Source organism: Oncorhynchus masou, chromosome 21, assembly GCF_036934945.1.
Source record: "Oncorhynchus masou masou isolate Uvic2021 chromosome 21, UVic_Omas_1.1, whole genome shotgun sequence".
NCBI lineage: Eukaryota > Metazoa > Chordata > Actinopteri > Salmoniformes > Salmonidae > Oncorhynchus > Oncorhynchus masou.
In genome coordinates, this window is record NC_088232.1 from 38,374,784 (window position 1) to 38,395,919 (window position 21,136).

The 21,136-nt window shown below is 41.9% G+C and overlaps 2 protein-coding genes across 2 annotated transcripts; one reads left to right on the plus strand and one right to left on the minus strand.

Moving 5' to 3' along the window:
• Positions 1-286: 286 nt before the first annotated feature.
• Positions 287-8,326, plus strand: LOC135508313 (probable histone deacetylase 1-B). Its single transcript, XM_064928412.1, has 13 exons — positions 287-398; positions 2,646-2,758; positions 2,887-3,004; positions 3,160-3,234; positions 3,400-3,538; positions 3,690-3,831; positions 4,022-4,114; positions 4,393-4,642; positions 4,987-5,095; positions 5,383-5,513; positions 7,437-7,631; positions 7,790-7,841; positions 7,922-8,326. The coding sequence occupies exons 1-13, from the start codon at positions 347-349 to the stop codon at positions 7,947-7,949; spliced, it is 1,497 nt and encodes a 498-aa protein (XP_064784484.1). The 5' UTR covers positions 287-346; the 3' UTR covers positions 7,950-8,326.
• A 358-nt stretch (positions 8,327-8,684) lies between these two features.
• tmem54a (transmembrane protein 54a) lies at positions 8,685-19,395 on the minus strand. Its single transcript, XM_064928413.1, has 6 exons — positions 19,184-19,395; positions 16,156-16,352; positions 15,703-15,762; positions 10,187-10,375; positions 9,886-10,029; positions 8,685-9,541 (listed from the first exon to the last, which is right to left on the minus strand). Exons 1-6 carry the CDS (start codon positions 19,194-19,196, stop codon positions 9,422-9,424), a joined length of 723 nt encoding a protein of 240 aa, XP_064784485.1. The 5' UTR covers positions 19,197-19,395; the 3' UTR covers positions 8,685-9,421.
• Positions 19,396-21,136: the final 1,741 nt, after the last annotated feature.

The window sequence follows — 21,136 nt, forward strand, 5'->3', positions numbered from 1 at the left end:
CAATAAGTGTCAAAAGTTTTTTAATTTTTTAACGATGCCTACCTGAAATCCAAAACCGTACTTGTTGTGGCGGGATGTGTAGCCAAGTGGTTAGAGCGTTGGGACTAGTAACCGGAATGTTGTAAGTTCAAACCCCCGAGCTGCCCCTGAATCGGCAGTTAACCCACTGTTCCTAGGCCGTCATTGAAATAAGAATTTGTTCTTAATTGACTTGCCTAGTTAAATAAATGTGTCTACATTGTAAACTACCACTTGATGCGTTCAAGTGACGTTCTACACAGTAACCGATTGTATACACCCCTTTTCTCAAGTACAGCTGCCGCTTTTCGCCTGTCTGTGATGTAAAATGGCGCTGAGTTCTCAAGGAACAAAGAAAAAAGTGTGCTACTATTACGATGGTAAGTACTACTTTTGTTATACATCGAGTACAATGTGCCATGTTAAAAGTGGTGCAAATGGTCAGATTTGTTGTGGTCAGATTAGCTAGTGCAAACGTGCAGCATCTCTAGCTAGCTAACGTTAGCTTTGTGAAAGAGCGAGGCATTTCCAAATTCTGTACGTTGGTCTTTGAGAAATGTTCACTATTATCAAATATTATTCTCCATTGTGTATTAACGTCAAGTTACCGTTACTTGTCCACAATGTATATTTTCGGTTAACTTGGTAGCTAGCTTGTACAAAGGTAGAACCGATTAGTTAGCCAACTAACGTTAATTAGCTTATGCGAGCATTGGACTCCACAAAAACACTAAGCTAGCGCTACATTAGCTAGCTATACTAGCTAACAACGTTAGCTACTAGCTACCCTATTTCACTCACTTCCTAGACGTAATAACCTTTCGATTTATAGGGATTTTCTGCAAAAAAAAAAATGCATCGTTTCGTTGCATTCGCCAGATTGCTTGCTTAGTGACCGTCCATTCTCCTCAAATGTGCATATGTTGGTCAGAATTGTTACATCTAAAGTGATACTAAGGGATTTTGGATAAAGGCCTCATTTCCAAAATGGTCATATCTAGAACTTTTGTCAGAATTGACTTTTCATAGCAGTTTTAGGAGAATACACGTAGCAGATGAAGGTTTGGAAAAGAGTTGAGGTTAGCTAAAACGCAACAACAAAAAATATTTCAATGTTTGAATGAATTTGACATGCTGGTTCCCGAGTAGATATGACTGCCGTAATTCCGGGTGGTATCTCTTCAATCAATGAAAAAATGGTTTGTTACTGCAAATCACTTTTGGTCCATACACCGTTTAGCAGGTGTTATGGCGGGTGCAGTGAAATGCTGATGTTTATCAATAAATACAGTAAATGTAAAACAAGTACACAGTACACACACAAAAAAATAAAAAATATGACCAGTCAAAGGTTTGGACACTTGTTTAAAAAAAAACTATTTTCTACATTGTAGTAAAATAGTGAAGACACAAACTATGAAATAACACACATGGAATCATGTAGTAACTAAAGTGTAAAACAATTCAAAATATATTTTAGATTCTTCAAAGTAGCCACCCGTTGCCTTGATAGCTTTGCACAGTCTTGGCATTCTCTCAACCAGCTTCACCTGGAATGCTTTTCTAACAGTCTTGAAGGAGTTCCCACAAATGCTGAGTCCCTGTTGGCTGCTTATCTTCCACTCTTTCACCCTGTGATCCAACTTATCCCAAACCATCTCAATTGGGTTGAGGCCAGGTCATCTAATGCAGCACTCCATCACTCTCCTTCTTGGTCAAATAGCCCTTACACAGCCTGGATGTGTGTTGGGTCATTGTCCTGTTGAAAAAAAAATGATAACCCCCACTAAGTGCAAACCAGATGGGAGGTGTTTTGCTGCAGAATGCTGTGGTAGCCATGCTGGTTAAGTGTGCCTTGAATATTAAATAAATCACTGACCGTATCACCAGCAAACACCATCACACCTCCATGCTTCACTGTGGGACCACACACGTGGAGATCATCCGTTTACCTACTCTGCGTCTCACAAAGACACAGCGGTTGGAACCAAAAATCTCAAATTTGGACTCATCAGACCAAAGGACAGATTTCCACCGGTCTAATGTCCATTGTTGTATTTCTTGGCCCAAGCTAGTCACTTCTTATTGGTGTCCTTTAGAAGTGGTTTCTTTGCAGCAATTTGACCATGGAGGCCTGATTCACACAGTCTCCTCTGAAAAGTTGATGTTGAGATGTCTGTTACTTGAACTCTTGTACGACTGCACATGAAGAAACTTTCAAAGTTCTAGAAATGTTCCAGATTGACTGACCTTCATGTCTTAACAAGGCATGCCTGTTAATTGAAATTCATTCCAGATGACTACCTCATGAAGCTGGTTGACAGAATGCCAATAGTGTGCAAAGCTGTCATCCAGGCAAAGGGTGGCTACTTTAAAGAATCTCAAATATAAAATATTTTTATTTGTTAAACTTTTTTTGGTTACCACATGATTCCATATGTGTTATTTAATACTGTTGTCTTCGCTATTATTCTACAATGTTGAAAATAGCAAGAAAGTATGAGCAGGTTTGTCCAAACTTGACTGGTACTGTATATATTTTTAATAATCAAATGAAGTACAACAGTAGATAAAAGGCTATGCTGTACAGAACAATTAGCTAAGATTAATTCATTCTTTCTTCAAAGGTGATGTTGGGAATTACTACTATGGCCAGGGGCATCCCATGAAGCCACACCGTATTCGCATGACACACAACCTCTTGCTGAACTATGGTCTCTACAGAAAGATGGAGATATACGTATGTTGAGAATCCTGGAACTATTCATAAGAGCAGCAGAAAGCCTGCAAACTCAATAGTTCTGAATTGAAAGGTTAATACCTAGGTAGTGAGGTCTCAGTAACTGATCTTCTCCCTGTCGGTCTCAGCGACCTCACAAAGCCAGTGGAGAGGAGATGACCAAGTACCACAGTGACGACTACATCAAGTTTCTGCGTTCCATCCGGCCTGACAACATGTCGGAGTACAGCAAACAGATGCAGAGATGTGAGTTTTAGGCATAGAAGATGTCATGCCTCAATATACCTATACAATTGAGCAGTAGCCCATGAAAAGTCAGAAATAAATACTTTGAAAAGCCTCTCGGCCAGTTTTATCCGGATGTTTTTGAGACTAACACATTTTCTGCAATTCTCACATAGTTAACGTTGGTGAGGATTGCCCTGTGTTTGATGGCCTGTTTGAGTTCTGCCAGCTCTCAACAGGAGGCTCTGTTGGTAAGTTAATATACAGGTGTAGGTCTACTCTTTTAGGTGAGACACATTTTGCCTGGATAGATGGAATATTCTCTGGCTTACTTGGCCTCTTCTGTGACTGTCCATTACAAGAATGTAGCCATAGTTTCATGCTCTCTGATTGGCTTCTCTTCCCCTGTGTTTTAGCTGGAGCTGTGAAGCTGAACAAACAGCAGACAGACATTGCTATTAACTGGGCTGGAGGTCTCCATCACGCCAAGAAGTCTGAGGCGTCAGGTTTCTGCTATGTGAATGACATTGTGCTCGCCATTTTAGAGTTACTGAAGTGAGTACAATCTCTCCATTGCAGTTCATCGAGTTTGTGAAATGTAGGGAATGATATACCCTAACGGATCTCAATAGTAACTTCACTTTGGTACGCCATATTTAGGAGATTTTTATTCAACCTGTTGATGGTAAATCTTCTCTTCCCCCAGATACCACCAGAGAGTTCTGTACATAGACATTGACATTCACCATGGAGATGGAGTGGAGGAAGCGTTCTACACCACAGACCGAGTCATGACCGTGTCCTTCCACAAGTACGGAGAGTACTTCCCCGGCACTGGAGACCTGAGGGTGAGGCTGTCATGTCATCATCGGGGGATTCAATTTGGTGGCATTGTTTATTAAATGATGTCCAAAGGATAGATTTAATTCATACTTAGAAAACTTCACGGCCTGGTGATTGTAGATTCATAATTGCTTTGGTGGTCAGAGCTTGTGTCCACATTTGTAGTTGACTGAGTCTGCTTTGTTATTTCTCAAGGATATTGGCGCAGGGAAAGGCAAGTACTATGCTGTGAATTACCCTCTGAGAGATGGGATAGACGACGAGTCTTACGAAGCCATATTCAAGCCTGTAAGTATACTAACTTCTTATCTTGGCTGTATTTAATCTCTCCTCCCTGTAACTCAAACAGACCCAAGTGTAGATAGACTACATTCTACTTTCCATTTAGCCAACCAAGCTCTTCTCTGTCCTGCTACCCCAATGGTGGAACCAGCTTCCAGAAGCATCTGAAAGGGGGATACCTAGTCAGTTGTACAACTGAATGCATTCAACTGTGTCGTTCTGGGTAAGTGTTTTGGCGAAATGACTAAAATGTTAATTTAATTTATGTCTGTGTGTGTGTGCAGATCATGACTAAAGTGATGGAGATGTACCAGCCTAGTGCAGTGGTTCTTCAGTGTGGAGCCGACTCCCTCTCGGGAGACAGGCTTGGCTGCTTTAACCTCACCATCAAAGGCCATGCTAAGTGTGTGGAGTACATGAAGAGCTTCAACCTGCCCCTGCTGATGCTGGGTGGTGGAGGCTACACCATCCGGAACGTGGCCCGCTGCTGGACCTATGAGACAGCCGTGGCCCTAGACAGCTCCATACCAAACGGTGAGCTGTCCTGCTGCAAGCTATAAAAAATAAATGGTTGCACACACAGTTTGGGGGTTTTACCCAATAAATTACTGGGAGTTTATATATAGTGTGAGACGTCTTAAGTTTTATAGCGTTATAGTTTATTTGCCATTAGCACCTCTACACTAAATACTTTTCTCTGGGTGTGCTCCAGCTCATGTTTTTTATTAGAGCCATCCTGCTGCACTGTTGATTTATGTACTTTTACTTTCTAACGTTACTATGTTTGACAGGTCCGAGAAGGGCATGAGTGTTTTAGGATAGATTCCACGACAGTAGCTGTATGTCACTGTGTTGATAAATTCATGTAATCTCCACAGAGCTTCCATACAATGATTACTTTGAGTACTTTGGGCCAGACTTCAAACTGCACATCAGTCCCTCCAACATGACCAACCAGAACACCAACGACTACCTGGAAAAGATCAAGTGAGTTGTTGACCACACTTTGTTGTGCTCTTTATACCTACTGTACATAATTAGAACAATATTTTTGTTCACAATCATACTATTAGTCATAATGAAGTAATGTTTTTAGATTTGGGTCATAAACAATAACTGTTATGTAAGCTAGTTATTGACAAGGTCATTTCAGATACCACATGTCATATTACGGCACTTGTTATACATATTATCCTTGACGCGTGTATATTTGATGGTATTTAGTTGACGTGATGTCACGTAGGTTAATGCATCTCACTTGTGTGTCCATTCAGGCAGCGTCTGTTTGAGAACCTTCGAATGCTGCCCCACGCCCCGGGGGTCCAGATGCAGGCCATCCCAGAAGACGCCGTGCAGGAGGACAGTGGAGACGAGGAGGAGGAAGACCCTAACAAACGGATATCCAGTAAGTCCTCTGTCCAAATGTTTAGACCCAACTGACAATGGGGGGTGTCAAATACAGTGCAATTGGAAAGTATTCAGACCCCTTAACCTTTTCCACATTTTGTTACATTACAGCCTTGTTCTAAAATTGATCACATTTCCCCCCCCCCTCAATCTACACACAATACCCCATAATGACACGGTGAAAACAGGTTTTTGGAAGTGTTTGAACATGTATAAAAAATAAACATGCCTTAATAACATATTCAGAACCTTGGCTATAAGACTCGAAATTGAGCTTAGGGTGCATCCTGTTTCCATTGATAATCTTTGATGTTTCTACAACTTGGAGTCCACCTATGGCAAATCCAATTGATTGTACATGGTTTAGGAAGGCACACACATGTATATAAGGCCCCACAGTTGACAGTGCATGTCAGAGCAAAAAAAAAGCCATGAGGTTAACGGAATTGTACGTAGAGCTCTGACAGAAGATAGTGTCGATGCACAGATCTGGGGAAGGGTACCAAAAAAATGTCTGCAGCATTGAAGGTCCCCAAGAACACAGTGGCCTCCATCATTCTTAAATGGAAGAAGTTTAGAACCACCAAGACACTTTCTAGAGCTGGCCACCTGACCAAATTAAGCAATCAGGGGAGAAGGACCTTGGTCAGGGAAGTGACCAAGAACCCGATGGTCACTCTGACATGGCTCCAGAGTTCCTCTATAAAGTTGGGATAAACTTCCAGAAGGACAACCATCTCTGCAGCACTCCACCAATCAGGCCTTTGTGGTAGTGGCCAGACAGAAGCTACTCCTCAGTAAAAGGCACAACAGCCCGCTCAAAGTTAGCCAAAAGGCACCTAAAGACTCTCAGACCATGAGAAACAATATTCTCTGGTCTGATGAAACCAAGATTGGCCTGAATGCCAAGTGTCACGTCTGGAGGAAACCTGGCACCATCCCTATTGTGAAGCATGGTTGTGGCAGCATCATGCTGTGGGGACGTTTTTCAGAGGCGGGGACTAGGAGACTAGTCATGATCGAGGGGAAAATGAATGGAGCAAAGTACAGAGAGATCCTTGATGAAAACCTGCTCCAGAGTACTCAGGACCTCAGACTGGGGTGAAAGGTTCACCTTCCAACAGGACAACGACCCAAAGCACACAGCCAAGACAACGCATGAGTGGTTTCGGGGCCAGTCTAAATGTCCTTGAGTGGCCCAGCCAGAGCCCCGACCTGTATCCGATCAAACATCTCTGGAGAGACCGGAAAATAGCTGTGCAGCAACGCTCCCCATCCAACCTTACAGCTTGAGAGGATGTGCAGAGAAGAATTGGAGAAACTCCCCAAATACAGTTGTGCCAAGCTTGTAGTGTCATATCCAAGACGACTCGAGGCTGTAATCACTGCCAAAAGTGCTTCAACAAAGTACTGAGTAAAGGGCCTGAATACTTAGTAAATGTGATACATTTGCTTAAAACCTGTTTTTACTTTACCCCTATAATGACAAACGATTTACTCCATTTTAGAATAAGGCTGTAACATAACAAAATGTGGAAAAGGTCCAGGGGTCTGCTTCCTGAATGCACAAAGTGCAGTGAAATGTTTTACATGGTCAGCAATAGTAGTAGTGCTCCTGGAGCAAATTAGGGTTAAGTGCCTTGCTCAAGGACACATTTTTGTTCACCTTTGTCTCGGGTATTCAAACCAGCAACCTTTCGGTTACTGGTACAACGCTCTATCCTCTAGGGTATCTGCTGCCACAAGCCTACAAGTTTTAAAACCTGACAAACACAGCCACAACACATGCGTCTCTTGGTAACACAAACTTTGCACCATTGGCATGCCTACTTTTTCTCAGAATTAACATATGAGAAATATATCTTCTATATGCCCCCGCCACGCAAATCTTTGTCTGAGATGCTCATGTCCTCTTGTGCAGTTCGCGCCCATGACAAGAGGATAGCGTGTGACGAGGAGTTCTCAGACTCTGAGGACGAGGCTGAGGGTCAAGGGGGCGGACGGAGAAATGCTGCCAGCTTCAAGAAAGCCAAGAGAACAAAGACTGAAGAAGACAAAGAAAAAGAGGGAGAAGAGAAGAAAGCAGGCGATGACAAGAAAGCTGATGACAAGAAAGGTATCTCAATCAATTCTCATTCGTGTGGAATACTCATGCTTTTTGTGTAATGCACAACTGCAGTCATCTAACATTTTGAAGCCTTATAGACATTAAGTTCTATACCATGTCCAGTTGTACATTGAGGATAATTGTTTGTTGCTTCTTTGTTATGATAGAAGTAAAAGAAGAAAAGCTGCCAGAGGAGGAGAAAATGGACACAACAAAGGGGTTAGCAAACATTCATTTGAAATGTTTAGGGAATATCTGATAGTCAATGTGTTTTAAGTAATTTTCCCTCTGTTCAACAGGCCAAAAGAGGAGTCCAAGACACCGTGAGGAGCTCCTAGCCATCTTTTTTAAAGCATCTGAAGGCTAAATTCATTAACTATATGGATTATTTCACTTTTGGGAAACCGGGCCCTGTTGAATAGTCCTGTTTGCCAGACCAGTCACCTTTACTGGCTGCTGCAAGGGAAAATCCCACCCCTCCAGATTGAAATGGGTTAAACATGTATTTTCTAGAACACTTAATGTTGCAATTTTTATAAGTACTGCTGTTTTTGTATGCTTTAAGCCCATTTAGCTTTATCCTATCAATACTGCTCCCCTTACCCAAACAAAATGTTGTCTACAGTATATTAAAGGCCTGGCACAAAATATTATGCATTTTATAAATTTCAGATTTAATTTAAATCATAAATATGTTGACATCTCTTGTGCCCCCTTTTGTATTTTGTCCCACTGTTGTCCTGTGTCTTTGGAAACATAGTTGAAGCATGACATGAAGTCCACTTCTTAAAGATGTATTCATTGTGTTAACGGCTAAAGCTACTCTGAGCAATATTGTCCAGAGGATAGACTTAACCTGAATACTACACCAGGCCTACAGTATGTGATAAAACAGAAATAATCCAATGACTTCCATGTATTGTAGTTTTTTTTTTTTTAACAGGTCATTGTTTAGTTCCAATGACTATTTCAGACCCAATTTCAATGAAATCAGCGTTCCCGGATTGATGTTCAGCAATGATATTTTGGTGAGGGCACATTCCTTTAAGCCAAGCAAAAATGTCATGACACATTTACTGATTTTATTCTGCAAACATGAAATTGAAGATGTCTTCCCAGTAGTGCTTACAAATATGAAGGGGCACACATTAAGAAACCAATGCTATGAGAATCTACAGCTATATACTACGAATGCATTGAGTTGTTTAGTCCAGAACATCTTCAGTTGCTCCTTGATTAACTTAGCGTATTCTTTCTTTGATTTACATCTGTCCATCATGTACATTAATTTCTAGTGGATAGAACATATGTTCAAGAGGAAATAGCCTAATTAATGGAGAACTAATCAACAACGGCATTATCTTCAATTAACTCTGCAACTGCTCCAATATGACTAAATGTTTTGGCACATGGAAAAAGTGATTTCATGTTGAAACCCTCAAATGGTGTTCACTAAGCTTGTTTTACAGCTTTAAAAAAAAAACTTTGGATTGTAATTTACCTGTGATAATCTGAAGTACCTAAAAGGCCACTAGATGTCATGTGATAAAGTTCTGGTAAACCTTGACAGTAATATACCCACCCTTTGCAACCCTACTCCTTTTCCATGGCAGGGGAAACAGGTTAAGTAGACAATATTTGCAGTGACATCGGGGTTAGTCTTGAACATGTTCCTTTCAAGAAACAGTAATCATGTGACAAGAACATCAAATTTGGCTAGTTATTCAATAGCACTACTTCCTCCAGTCAACATACAGGAACCATGGGTCCTGAACAGTCAGTGCAGATGGTGGATTAGTTCAGACCCATTCACTCCTCTCGGTCGGTGAGTCAGGCTTCAGCAGTTCATGTTGCTCTGCCGGCTCTGACTCAGGAGAAGGCGACACCGGTAACATTTCACCTGGAGTCTGAATGCGCACCTGCAACAAAGGGGTATAAAACATGATCCGCACACTCACACATTAGTTGTGAAACCTTAAGAGCAAAGTTTTTCTATTGGACAAATTCAGGTAGGTACCTCCTGTTTTGTTGGAGAAATGTAACATAACATGCATAATGAATAAGCACACGGGGTCAGTGAAATGTTTAGCATTGCCGTTTGTAAGTGAAGACAGGACTTTGCAACCTGGATTTGATCAAATGTCATCCAGGCGCCCCAAGGCTGCATTAGCCCACACCTAGGGTTCAGCGCTTTAGATCTGAGAGTTAATACAAATCTTCAGGTCTCAGACAAGCTAACTCATCGCAAGTGTAGTTAACTTACCCTTCTGCCATTGACAATCTTCCTTCGTCTTCTGCATGTACAGAGGCGGAGGAAGGAGGTGCAGACAGCAAAACAGCGGCCTGAGAACACCACTTCCACCACACACATTAGAATGAGAGGAACCCACAGAATAATAGTCGTTTCCTAGGGAGAACAAAGGTGTGTTATACTCCTACAAGCCCGTGCGAAGTCTATGTAAACAAACAACCTCAATTCTTAAAATCTTAATATTAAATACTGTTATGTGCATTTGAAGTTAAAAACAACTGAATGTCATTAATAGCTTTTGATAAATACTTACATAGATCCTTGTGGGGTCAAAGGGGCACTCATTGACACTGGAGTAGCCAATCGCGTCAGGGAACTTGCAATTCTTCAGCAGGCCCCGACCTCCACTCATAATGGCCTTAACCATGGAAATGGTTAACCCCACAGTGGAGGCGATTGCCAGAAGGCCTGACACTAAACTGACCACCAACAGCGCCCACATCTGCAAGGGGCAATAACCAAAAAAAGCTTGTGAGGGTTTGAATGGAGATGAAGGGTGGGACTAAAAACATGTAAAATAGTCTCCGTAAAATGTAAAAACTGGAAGTATTAGCTTAAGTGTTGAAGTCTATTAGTTTACTCCAATTAGGGGCGGTAGGGTTTGGGGAATACATACAGTGCCTTGCAAAAGGTATTCATCCCCCTTGGTGTTTTTCCTAATTTGTTGCATTACTACCTGTAATTTAAAAGGATTTGGGGGGGGGGGGGATTTCATGTAAATGAGCATACAAAATGTTCTAAATTGGTGAAGTGAACTTCAAAAATGGAAAAGTAGTGTGTGCATATGTATTAGATGTCGACCGATGATGATTTAACGCCGATACAGATTATTGGAGGACCAAAAAAAGTAACAGGCAGTCTCCTTGTGGAGTGCAACGAGAGGCAGGTCGTTAGTGTTGGACTAGTTAACTGTAAGTTTGCAAGATTGAATCCCTCGAGTTGACAAGGTGAAAATCTGTTGTTCTGCCCCTGAACGAGGCAGTTAACCCACCGTTCCTAGGCAGTCATTGAAAATAAGAACGTGTTCTTAACTGACTTGCCTAGTTAAAAAAAAAAAAAAAAAAGTATAAAACATTTTAATAAAATATTTTTTTAAATTATAATTTTTTATATCGGCGACCAAAAATAGATTGTTATGAAACTTGAAATCGGCCCCAATTTAAAAAAAAAAAAAAAAAAAAAAGCCATTCCAATTAAATCGGTCGAACTCTAATATGTATTCACCCCTCTTTGCTATGAAAGCCCCTAAATAAGATCTGTTGCAACAAATTACCTTCAGAAGTCACATAAGTTAAATAAAGTCATTGCAGATCCTTCAGGTTTCGGGGCTGTCGCTGGGCAATACTGATGTTCAGCTCCCTCCAAAGATTTTCTATTGGGTTCAGGTCTGGAGACTGGCTAGGTCACTCCAGGACCTTGAGATGCTTCTTACGGAGCCACTCCTTAGTTGCCCTGGCTGTATGTTTCAGGTCATTGTCATGCTGGAAGACCCAGCCACGACCCATCTTCAATGCTCTTACTGAGGGAAGGAGGTTGTTGGACAAGATCGAGATACATGGCCCCATCCATCCTCCCCTCAATACGCTACAGTCGTCCTGTCCCCCTTGCAGAAAAGCATCAAAGAATGATGTTTCCACCCCCATGCTTCACGGTTGGGATGGTGTTGTACTCATCCTTCTTCCTCCAAACACAGCGAGTGGAGTTTAGACCAAAAAGCTCTATTTTTGTCTCATCAGACCACATGACCATCTCCCATTCCTCCTCTGGATCATCCAGATGGTCATTGGCCAACTTCAGACGTGCCTGAACATGTGCTGGCTTGAGCAGGGGGACCTTGCGTTCGCTGCAGGATTTTAATCAATGACGGCGTTGTGTGTTACGAATGGTTCTTTCAGACTGTGGTCACTGCTCTCTTCGGGTCATTGACCAGGTCCTGCTGTGTATTTCTGGGCTGATCCCTCACCTTCCTCATGATCATTGATGCCCCACAAGGTGAGATCTTGCATGGAGCCCCAGACCGAGGGTGGTTGATCGTCATCTTGAACTTCTTCCATTTTCTAATAATTGCGCCAACAGTTGTTGCCTTCTCACCAAGCTGCTTGCCTATTGCCCTGTAGCCCATCCCAACCTTGTGCAGGTCTACAATTTTATCCCTGATGTCCTTACACAGCTCTCTGGTCTTGGCCATTGTGGAGAGGTTGGAGTCTGTTTGATTGAGTGTGTGGACAGGTGTCTTTTATACAGGTAACGAGTGGAGAACAGGCAGGATTCTTAAAGAAAAACTAACAAGTCTGTCTGTGAGAGCCGGAATTCTTACTGGTTGGTAGGTGATAAAATACTTATCAATTTGCATTTTATTGCATTGACTACTTAAAAATGATACAATGTGATTCTGGATTTTTGTTTTAGTTACCGTCTCTCACAGTTGAAGTGTACCTATGATAAAAATTACAGACCTCTAGATGCTTTGTAAGTAGGAAACCTGCAAAATCGACAGTGTATCTCATACTTGTTCTCCCCACTGTGTGCACACACACACAGTGGGGAGAACAAGTATGATATATATATATATATCAATAGCTCAAAAATAAAGGGAACACTAAAATAACATCCTAGATCTGAATGAATTAAAAATTCTTAAATACTTTTTTCTTTACATAGTTGAATGTGCGGACAACAAATCACACAAAAATGATCAATGGAAATCAAATTTATCAACCCATAGAGGTCTGGATTTGGAGTCACACTCAAAATTAAAGTGGAAAACCACACTACAGGCTGATCCAAATTTGATGTAATTAAAACAAGTCAAAATGAGACTCCGTAGTGTGTGTGGCCTCCACGTGCCTCCTACAACGCCTGGGCATGCTCCTGATGAGGTGGCGGATGGTCTCCTGAGGGATCTCCTCCCAGACCTGGACTAAAGCAGCCGCCAACTCTTGGACAGTCTGTGGTGCAATGTAGAGTTGGTGGATGGAGCGAGACATGATGTCCCAGATGTGCTCAATTGGATTCAGGTCTGGGGAACGGGCGGGCCAGACCATAGCATCAATGCCTTCCTCTTGCAGGAACTGCTGACACACTCCAGCCACGAGGACTAGCATTGTCTTGCATTAGGAGGAACCCAGGGCCAACCGCACCAGCATATGGTCTCACAAGGGGTCTGAGGATCTCATCTCGGTACCTAATGGCAGTCAGGCTACCTCTGGCGAGCACATGAAGGGCTGTGCGGCGCCCCAAAGAAATTCCACCCCACGACTGACCCACCGCCAAACCGGTCATGCTGGAGGATGTTGCAGGCAGCAGAACGTTCTCCACGGTGTCTCCAGATGGTCATATGTACTCAGTGTGAACCTGCTTTCATCTGTGAAGAGCACAATCTTGGTGTTCTCTGGCAAATGCCGAACGTCCTGCACGGTGTTGGGCTGTAAGCACTATGCTGACAGACACAGCAAACCTTCTTGCCACAGCTCGCATTGATGTGCCATCCTGGATGAGCAGCACTACCTGAGTCACTTGTGTGGGTTGTAGACTCAGTCTCATGCTACCACTAGAGTAAAAGCACCACCAGCATTCAAAAGTGACCAAAACGTCAGCCAGGAAGCATAGGAACTGGTCTGTGGTTATCACCTGCAGAACCATTCCTTTATTGGGGGTGTCTTGCTAATTGCCTAAAATTTCCACCTGTTGTCTATTCCATTTGCACAACAGCATGTGAAATGTATTGTCAGTGTTGCGTCCTAAGTGGACAGTTTGATTTCACAGAAGTGTGATTGACTTGGAGTTACACTGTGTTGTTTAAGTGTTCCCTTTATTTTTTTGAGCAGTGTATATATACACAAACAAAAGCACATGGACACCCCTTCAAAATTAGTTGATTCTGCTATTTAAGCAACACCCGCTGCAACATTCACTACACAGTTCCAAACTGCCTCTGGAAGAAACGTCAGCACAGGAACTGTTCGTCGGGAGCTTCATAAAATGGGGTTCCAATGCAGAGAAGCCGCACACAAGTCTAAGATTATGCGCAATGCCAAATATCGGCTGGAGTGGTGTAAAGCTCGCCGCCATTTAACTCTGGATCAGTGGAAACACGTTCTCTGATGTGATTAATCATGCTTCACCATCTAGCAGTCCGACAGACAAATGTGGGTTTGGCGGATGCCAGGAGAACGGTACCTGCCCGACTGCGTAGTGCCAACTATAAAGTTTGGTGGAGGAGGAATAATGATGTGGCGATGTTTTTCATGGTTTGGGCTAGACCCCTTAGTTCCAGTGAAAGGAAATCTTAATGCTACAGCATACAATGACATTCTAGACGATTCTGTGCTTCCAACTTTGTGGCAGCATGACAATGCCCCCATGCACAAAGCGAGTTCTATATAGAAATGGTTTGTCAAGATCGGTGCGGAAGAACTTGACTGGCCTGCACAGAGCCCTGACCGCAACCCCATCGAAAACCTTTGAACGCCCAATATCAATGCGTGTGGCTGAATAGAAGCAAGTCCCAACAGTAATCTTCCAACATCTAGTGGAATACCTTCCCAGAAGAATGGAGGTTGTTATAGCCGCAAGGGGGGGGGGGGGGCAACTCCATATTAATGCCCATGAGATGTTCGATGAGCAGGTGTCCATATACTTTGTCACATAACGTATTTACCAACATCAAAAAAGCTCACGTGACAGGTAGACTAGGATGTACTAGGTATATATACCAATATATTTGGATAGTAAAATAAGTGGCTACATGGTGCAGTTCGGCACAATTGTATATATATATATACATATATATAGACACACTGTACAGTGCATATACTGTAAAGTCTACACCCCCTTGGATTTCCTTACATCTTATTGTGTTACAATTGTCCTTTGTCTATGATCTATACAAAATACTGTCAAAGTGGAAGAATAAGTATTATATTTAAAGATTAATGAAAAAGAAACCACTAATATACCTTGATTAGATAATTATTCACTTCAAAACATGTTAGAAACACCTTTGGCAGCAATTACAGCTGTGTCTTATTCTCTATAATATTTGGCCATAAAAAAGATACAGTATATTTAATGTCTGATTTGTTATTGTTACCCATCTACTCGTCACTGCCCTTCTTTATGAGGCTTTCAAAAAAGCTCCCTGGTCTGTCGTCGAAGCTGTGCTTACAAATGAATGTATGGGGGACAGAGGAAGGGGTAATCATTAAAAAATCATGTCAACCCCTATTATTTCACAGAGTGAGTCCATATAACTTGTGATTTGTTAAGCCAAAGTTTAGTTCTGAACTAATTTAGACTTGCCTAAACAAAGGGGGTGAATACTATATATTTTAGTTATTGAATTTATCACATTTGTAGATTTTTTTCACTTTGATATTATGGAGCATTTTCTGTAGATCAATGATAAAAGTATAGTTAAATCCCACTTTGTAATGCAACAAAACAGTGTAAATGTGTATATTATGCCTATACAGTATATATTGTTTGACTTGGCTGACAAGTTACAAATGATGTATGTGTATGGAGGGTGGGTTCCATTTTTGCATGTGTATTGATAATGCCTGCCTTTATTTGAATGTACATGGCACCCAATACATTTTTTGAATATGGGTTTAACTCGCCCACACACATAGATAAAGAACCAGAGGATACTAAAACGTGCCCAGACACAAGGGCAAGTTCTGACAAATACAAACAAAACAGTATTTTGCCTTGTCCCTGATAGGTGGAGAAAGAAACTACTGTAGGAAAGAATGAAGCAATATTTACCAGAATCCTGTTTTTCAGGTTTTTGGATAGGACAATGGCTACTATTCCAGCTATGATTCCCTGAAGACACAGAAGTCAAGTCACATGTTAGTTAATACACTGTTCCTATTGGCCCACAGGCTAGAATGGTACAACCAACAATTCACTAACTAAAATGGCTCCAGTCTACCAAAGGACCACAAATGGAGATACTACTACTACTACTATCAGGTCACATGATAAAGTTACCAGAATGTCACCAAAAGGTCACAACCTTTACAAAATTATGTTTGGGCTCTTTGTTACTACAGGATGATACTGTATTCCAAACAAGAATCATAACTTTATTAAAGAAAACCCAAAACACAATATACTGCACAAATGAGCAATACACAATGTAAGGACAACACAGGGAATAGTTTGGCTGCTGATGATCAGTGCTTTTATTATCTGTGCCAGCCTCCAGTCACTCACCACGAGCCCTGCCACCAGGGCGATGATGATGTAGATGGCGTACCCCATGACCCTGGCTTGAACATGCACGTTGATGTGCCTGAGCACAACGCCATGTACCAGCGCTCCCAGCAAGAAGTTGACGTGTCCCACCAGCACCAGTCCTAGGCCCATTTTCATAAGGGTCTTGTTGTCCTTCAGGTCTGCACAGCACACACCTGGAGCAGAGGATAGAAACATTGCTTCAATATTTTCCATCACTGTAGATAATCTGTGGGTAAATAGTAAACACTGACTTCAATGTACACTACATTACCCAAAGTATGTGGACACCTGCTTGTCGAACATCTCGTTGCAAAACCATGTGCATCAATATAGAGTTGTACCCCCTTTGCTGCTATAACAGCCTCCACTCTTCTGGGAAGGCTTTCCACTAGATGTTGGAACATCGCTGCGGGGGACTTGCTTCCATTCAGCCACAAGAGCATTAGTGAGGTCGGCACTGATGTTAGGGGATTAGGGCTGGCTCGCAGTCAGCGTTCCAATTCATCTCAAAGGTGTTTGATGGAGTTCAGGTCAGGGCTCTGTGCATGCTCGTCAAGTTCTTTCACACCGATCTCGACAAGCCATTTCTGTATGGACCTCGCTTTGTGCATGGGGGTATTGTCATGCGCTAACAGGAAAGGGCCTTCCAAACTGTTGCCACAAAGTTGGAAGCACAGAATCGTCTAGAATGTCATTGTATAATGTAGTGTTAAGACTGTTTCACTGGAACTAAGGGCCCTAGCCCAAACCATTATTCCAATAGAGGTGAGCTTTACACCACTCCATCCGACGCTTGCCGTTGCGCATGGTGATCTTAGGCTTGTGTGCAGCTTCACTGTCGTGGAAACCCATTTCATGAAGCTCCCGGCGAACAGTTCTTGTGCTGACGTTGCTTCCAGAGGCAGTGAGTGAGTGTTGCAACCAAGGACAGAATTTTTACACGGTTTAGCACTTGGCAGTCCCGTTGCGTGATCTTGTGTGGCATACCACTTTGTGGCTGAGTCGTTGTTGCTCCTAGATGTTTCCACTTCACAATAACAGCACTTACAGTTGACCGGGGCAGCTCTAGCAGGGCAGAAATTAGACGAACTGACTTGTTGGAAAGATGGCATCCTATGACGGTGCCATGTTGAAAGTCACAAAGCTTTTCAATAAGGCCATTCTACTGCCAATGTTTGTCTATGGAGATAGCATGGCTGTGTGCTCAATTTTATACATATGTCAACGGGTGTGGCTGAAATAACCAAATCCACAAATTTTAAGAGGTGTCCACATACTTTTGAATACACTGCTGTTCAAAAGTTTAAGGTCACTTAGAAATGTCCTTGTTTTTGAAAGAAAAGCTAATTTTTTGTCTATTAAAATAACATACAATTGATCAGAAATTTAGTGTAGACATTGTTAATGTTGTAAATCACTAATGTAGCTGCAAACAGCTGATTTTTAATGGAATATCTACATAGGTGTACAGAGGCCCATTATCAGCAACCATCACTCCTGTGTTCCAATGGCCCGTTGTGTTAGCTAATCCAACTGTATCATTTTAAAAGGCTAATTGTCCATTAGAAAAACCTTTTGCATTCATGTTAGCACAACTGAAAACAGATGTTCTAATTAAAGAAGCAATAAAACTGCCTTCTTTAGACTAGTTGAGTATCTGGAGCATCAGCACTAGTGGTTTCGATTACAGGCTCAAAATGGCCAGAAACAAAGTACTTGATTCTGAAACTCAGTCTATTCTTGTTCTGATAAGTGAAGGCTATTCCATGTGAGAAATTACCAAGAAACTGAAGACCTCGTACAACGCTGTGTACTACTCCCTTCACAGAACAGCACAAACTGTCTCGAACCAGAATAGAGAGAGTGGGAGGCCCCGGTGCACAACTGAGCAAGAGGAAAAGTACATTAGTGTCTAGTTTGAGAAACAGATGCCTCACAAGTCCTCAACTGTCAGCTGCATTAAATAGTGCCGGCAAAACACCAGTCTCAAAGTCAACAGTGAAGAGATGACTCCGGGATGCTGGCCTTCTAGGCAGAGTTGCAAAGAAAAAGCCATCTCTCAGACTGGCCAATAAAAATAAAAGATTAAGATGGGCAAAAGAACACACTGGAGAGAGGAACTCTGCCTAGAATGCCAGCATCCCGGAGTCATCGGTTTCTCAAACTAGACACTAATGTACTTGTCCTCTTGCTCAGTTGTGCACCGGGGCCTCCCACTCCAATTTCTAGTCTGGTTACAGACAGTTTGAAAACAAGGCAATGTATAGTGTAATTACAACTGAATCAACATATCTGACCCTGGGCAACACCAGAAATGGTAACTGTTGTGAGTATAAAGACCAATTGCCAGTCTCTGCAAGTTAATTATGCATTTGTTGAGAAGAAAATACAGTATGCTAAACAATGCACAAAATAAAAGACTATTAGGCTACCAGCCCGTCTATGAAAATAAAAGAGAGGGGCCTAGATAATTTATGCCACCTTCTCTGAAGCAAATTGAACCAGGTAGTTAAAGTTTAGCCTCCTCTCACCCAGCTAAACCGAAATACAATTGGTCAATTCAGGCCTGCACCTTAGTGTAAGTGATGACATTGCGATCCGCTACTATTCCACATCTACTAATCCATCAATTGTTTACGAATAGGCATACACAACCAATATTATTACTTTAGGCCCGCCTAATGAGCAATCATTGTCCAAACTGGGAAAATGACGTTATTGACCCACGTTCTGTTATTCATACTGTTTAATGTTACTATATTAAATCAGATAGCCAGATAGTTAGACCAATGCATTATACTGGAAACGACATTGCTAGAAACGACGACATCCCATGGTAGTTCCTTTAATGACAGACACTCTACAAACAAACAAAAAACCGTCGGCATGCCGACCCCACCCAGAAAATAATGCTCAGATTAGAAACTCACACTTCTGAAGTAGCCTACGTATCTTCATTTTCATTTAAACTACACATCCGTACAATGAATACAAGTAAACTCACCTAAATTCCCCATGTTGAATTCCGTTCGCACTCAAGTCATTTTAAAGGTATTTCTGTATCGCCATTTGGCTCATGAAACAGCGAACGCCGCTTCTGCTTTGTTCGTTCTCTTCTCTTTCCGCACACCTGCATGGAATCCAACCCGTGCTTCAATTTGAGGACGCTACGCTCCGCCTCGAGTTGGCTATTACCTGTGAAATAATAGTTCTCTGTCAAAACTGATCAGAAATGAATTTATACTGTATTTCCAATGACGTAGCCTACCTACACATATTTGGGTAAACAAGTAATGTGAGGCTGCGTCGTCAGGCAGTCCATTTTTTTTAAAACTTATCTGTTATTATTATTATTGTTATTTTTTATTAACTTCTTAAAGCGTTATTGGTTAAGAGCTTGTAAGTCCGCATTTCACTGTACGGTGTACGAAATACACTGTATGAAATACAATTCGATTTGATATTTTTTCACTAATTGGTCTTTTGACCAATTTATTTAACCTTCATTTAACTTGGCAAGTCAGTTAACAAGTCAGTTAACATAAGGACACATTCTTATTTACAATGACGGCCTACCAAAAGGCAAAAGGCTGGGATTAAAAATAAAAATAAAAAAACAAGTATTTATCCGTTATTTTACCAGGTAAATTGACTGAGAACACGTTCTCATTTGCAGCAATGACCTGGGGAATATTTTTGTAATTTTTTAAATTTATTTATTTAACCTTTATTTAACCATGTAGGCTAGTTGAGAACAAGTTCTCATTTGCAACTGCAACCTGGCCAAGATAAAGCATAGCAGTGTGAACAGACAACAACAGTTACACATGGAGTAAACAATTAACAAGTCAATAACATAGTAGAAAAAAATAATCTATATACATTGTGTGCAAAAGGCATGAGGAGGTAGGCAATAAATAGGCTATAGGAGTGAATAATTACAATTTAGCAGATTAAAACTGGAGTGATAAATGATCAGATGATGATGTGCAGGTAGAGATACTGGTGTGCAAAAGAGCAGAAAAGTAAATAAAATAAAAACAGTATGGGGATGAGGTAGGTAAATTGGGTGGGCTATATACCGATGGACTGTGTACAGCTGCAGCGATCGGTTAGCTGCTGTGATAGCAGATGTTCAAAGTTGGTGAGGGAGATAAAAGTCTCCAACTTCAGGGATTTTTGCAATTCGTTCCAGTCGCAGGCAGCAGAGAACTGGAAGGAAAGGCAGCCAAATGAGGTTTTGGCTTTAGGGATGATCAGTGAGATACACCTGCTGGAGCGCGTGCTACGGGTGGGTATTGCCATCGTGACCAGTCAACTGAGATAAGGCGGAGCTTTACCTAGCATAGACTTGTAGATGACCTGGAGCCAGTGGGTCTGGCGATGAACATGTAGCAAGGGCCAGCCGACTAGAGCATACAGGTCGCAGTGGTGGGTGGTATAAGGTCCTTTAGTAACAAAACGGATGGCACTGTGATAAACTGCATCCAGTTTGCTGAGTAGAGTATTGGAAGCTATTTTGTAGATGACATCGCCGAAGTTGAGGATCGGTAGGATAGTCATTTTTACTAGGGTAAGTTTTGCGGCGTGAGTAAAGGAGGCTTTGATCTGAAATAGAAAGCCGACTCTAGATTTGATTTTGGATTGGAGATGTTTGATATGAGTCTGGAAGGAGAGTTTGCAGTCAAGCCAGACAACTAGGTTACAGGGGAGAGGAGGGGGATGAATGAGCCAATTGTAAACTGGGGATTATTAGGTGACCGTGATGGTTTGAGGGCCAGATTGGGAATTTAACCAGGACACCGGGGTTAACACCCCTACTCTTACGATAAGTGCCATGGGATCTTTAATGTCCTCAGAGAGTCAGGACACCCGTTTAACGTCCCATCCAAAAGACGGCACCCTACACAGGGCAGTGTCCTCAATCACTGCCCTGGGGCATTGGGATCCTACTGGC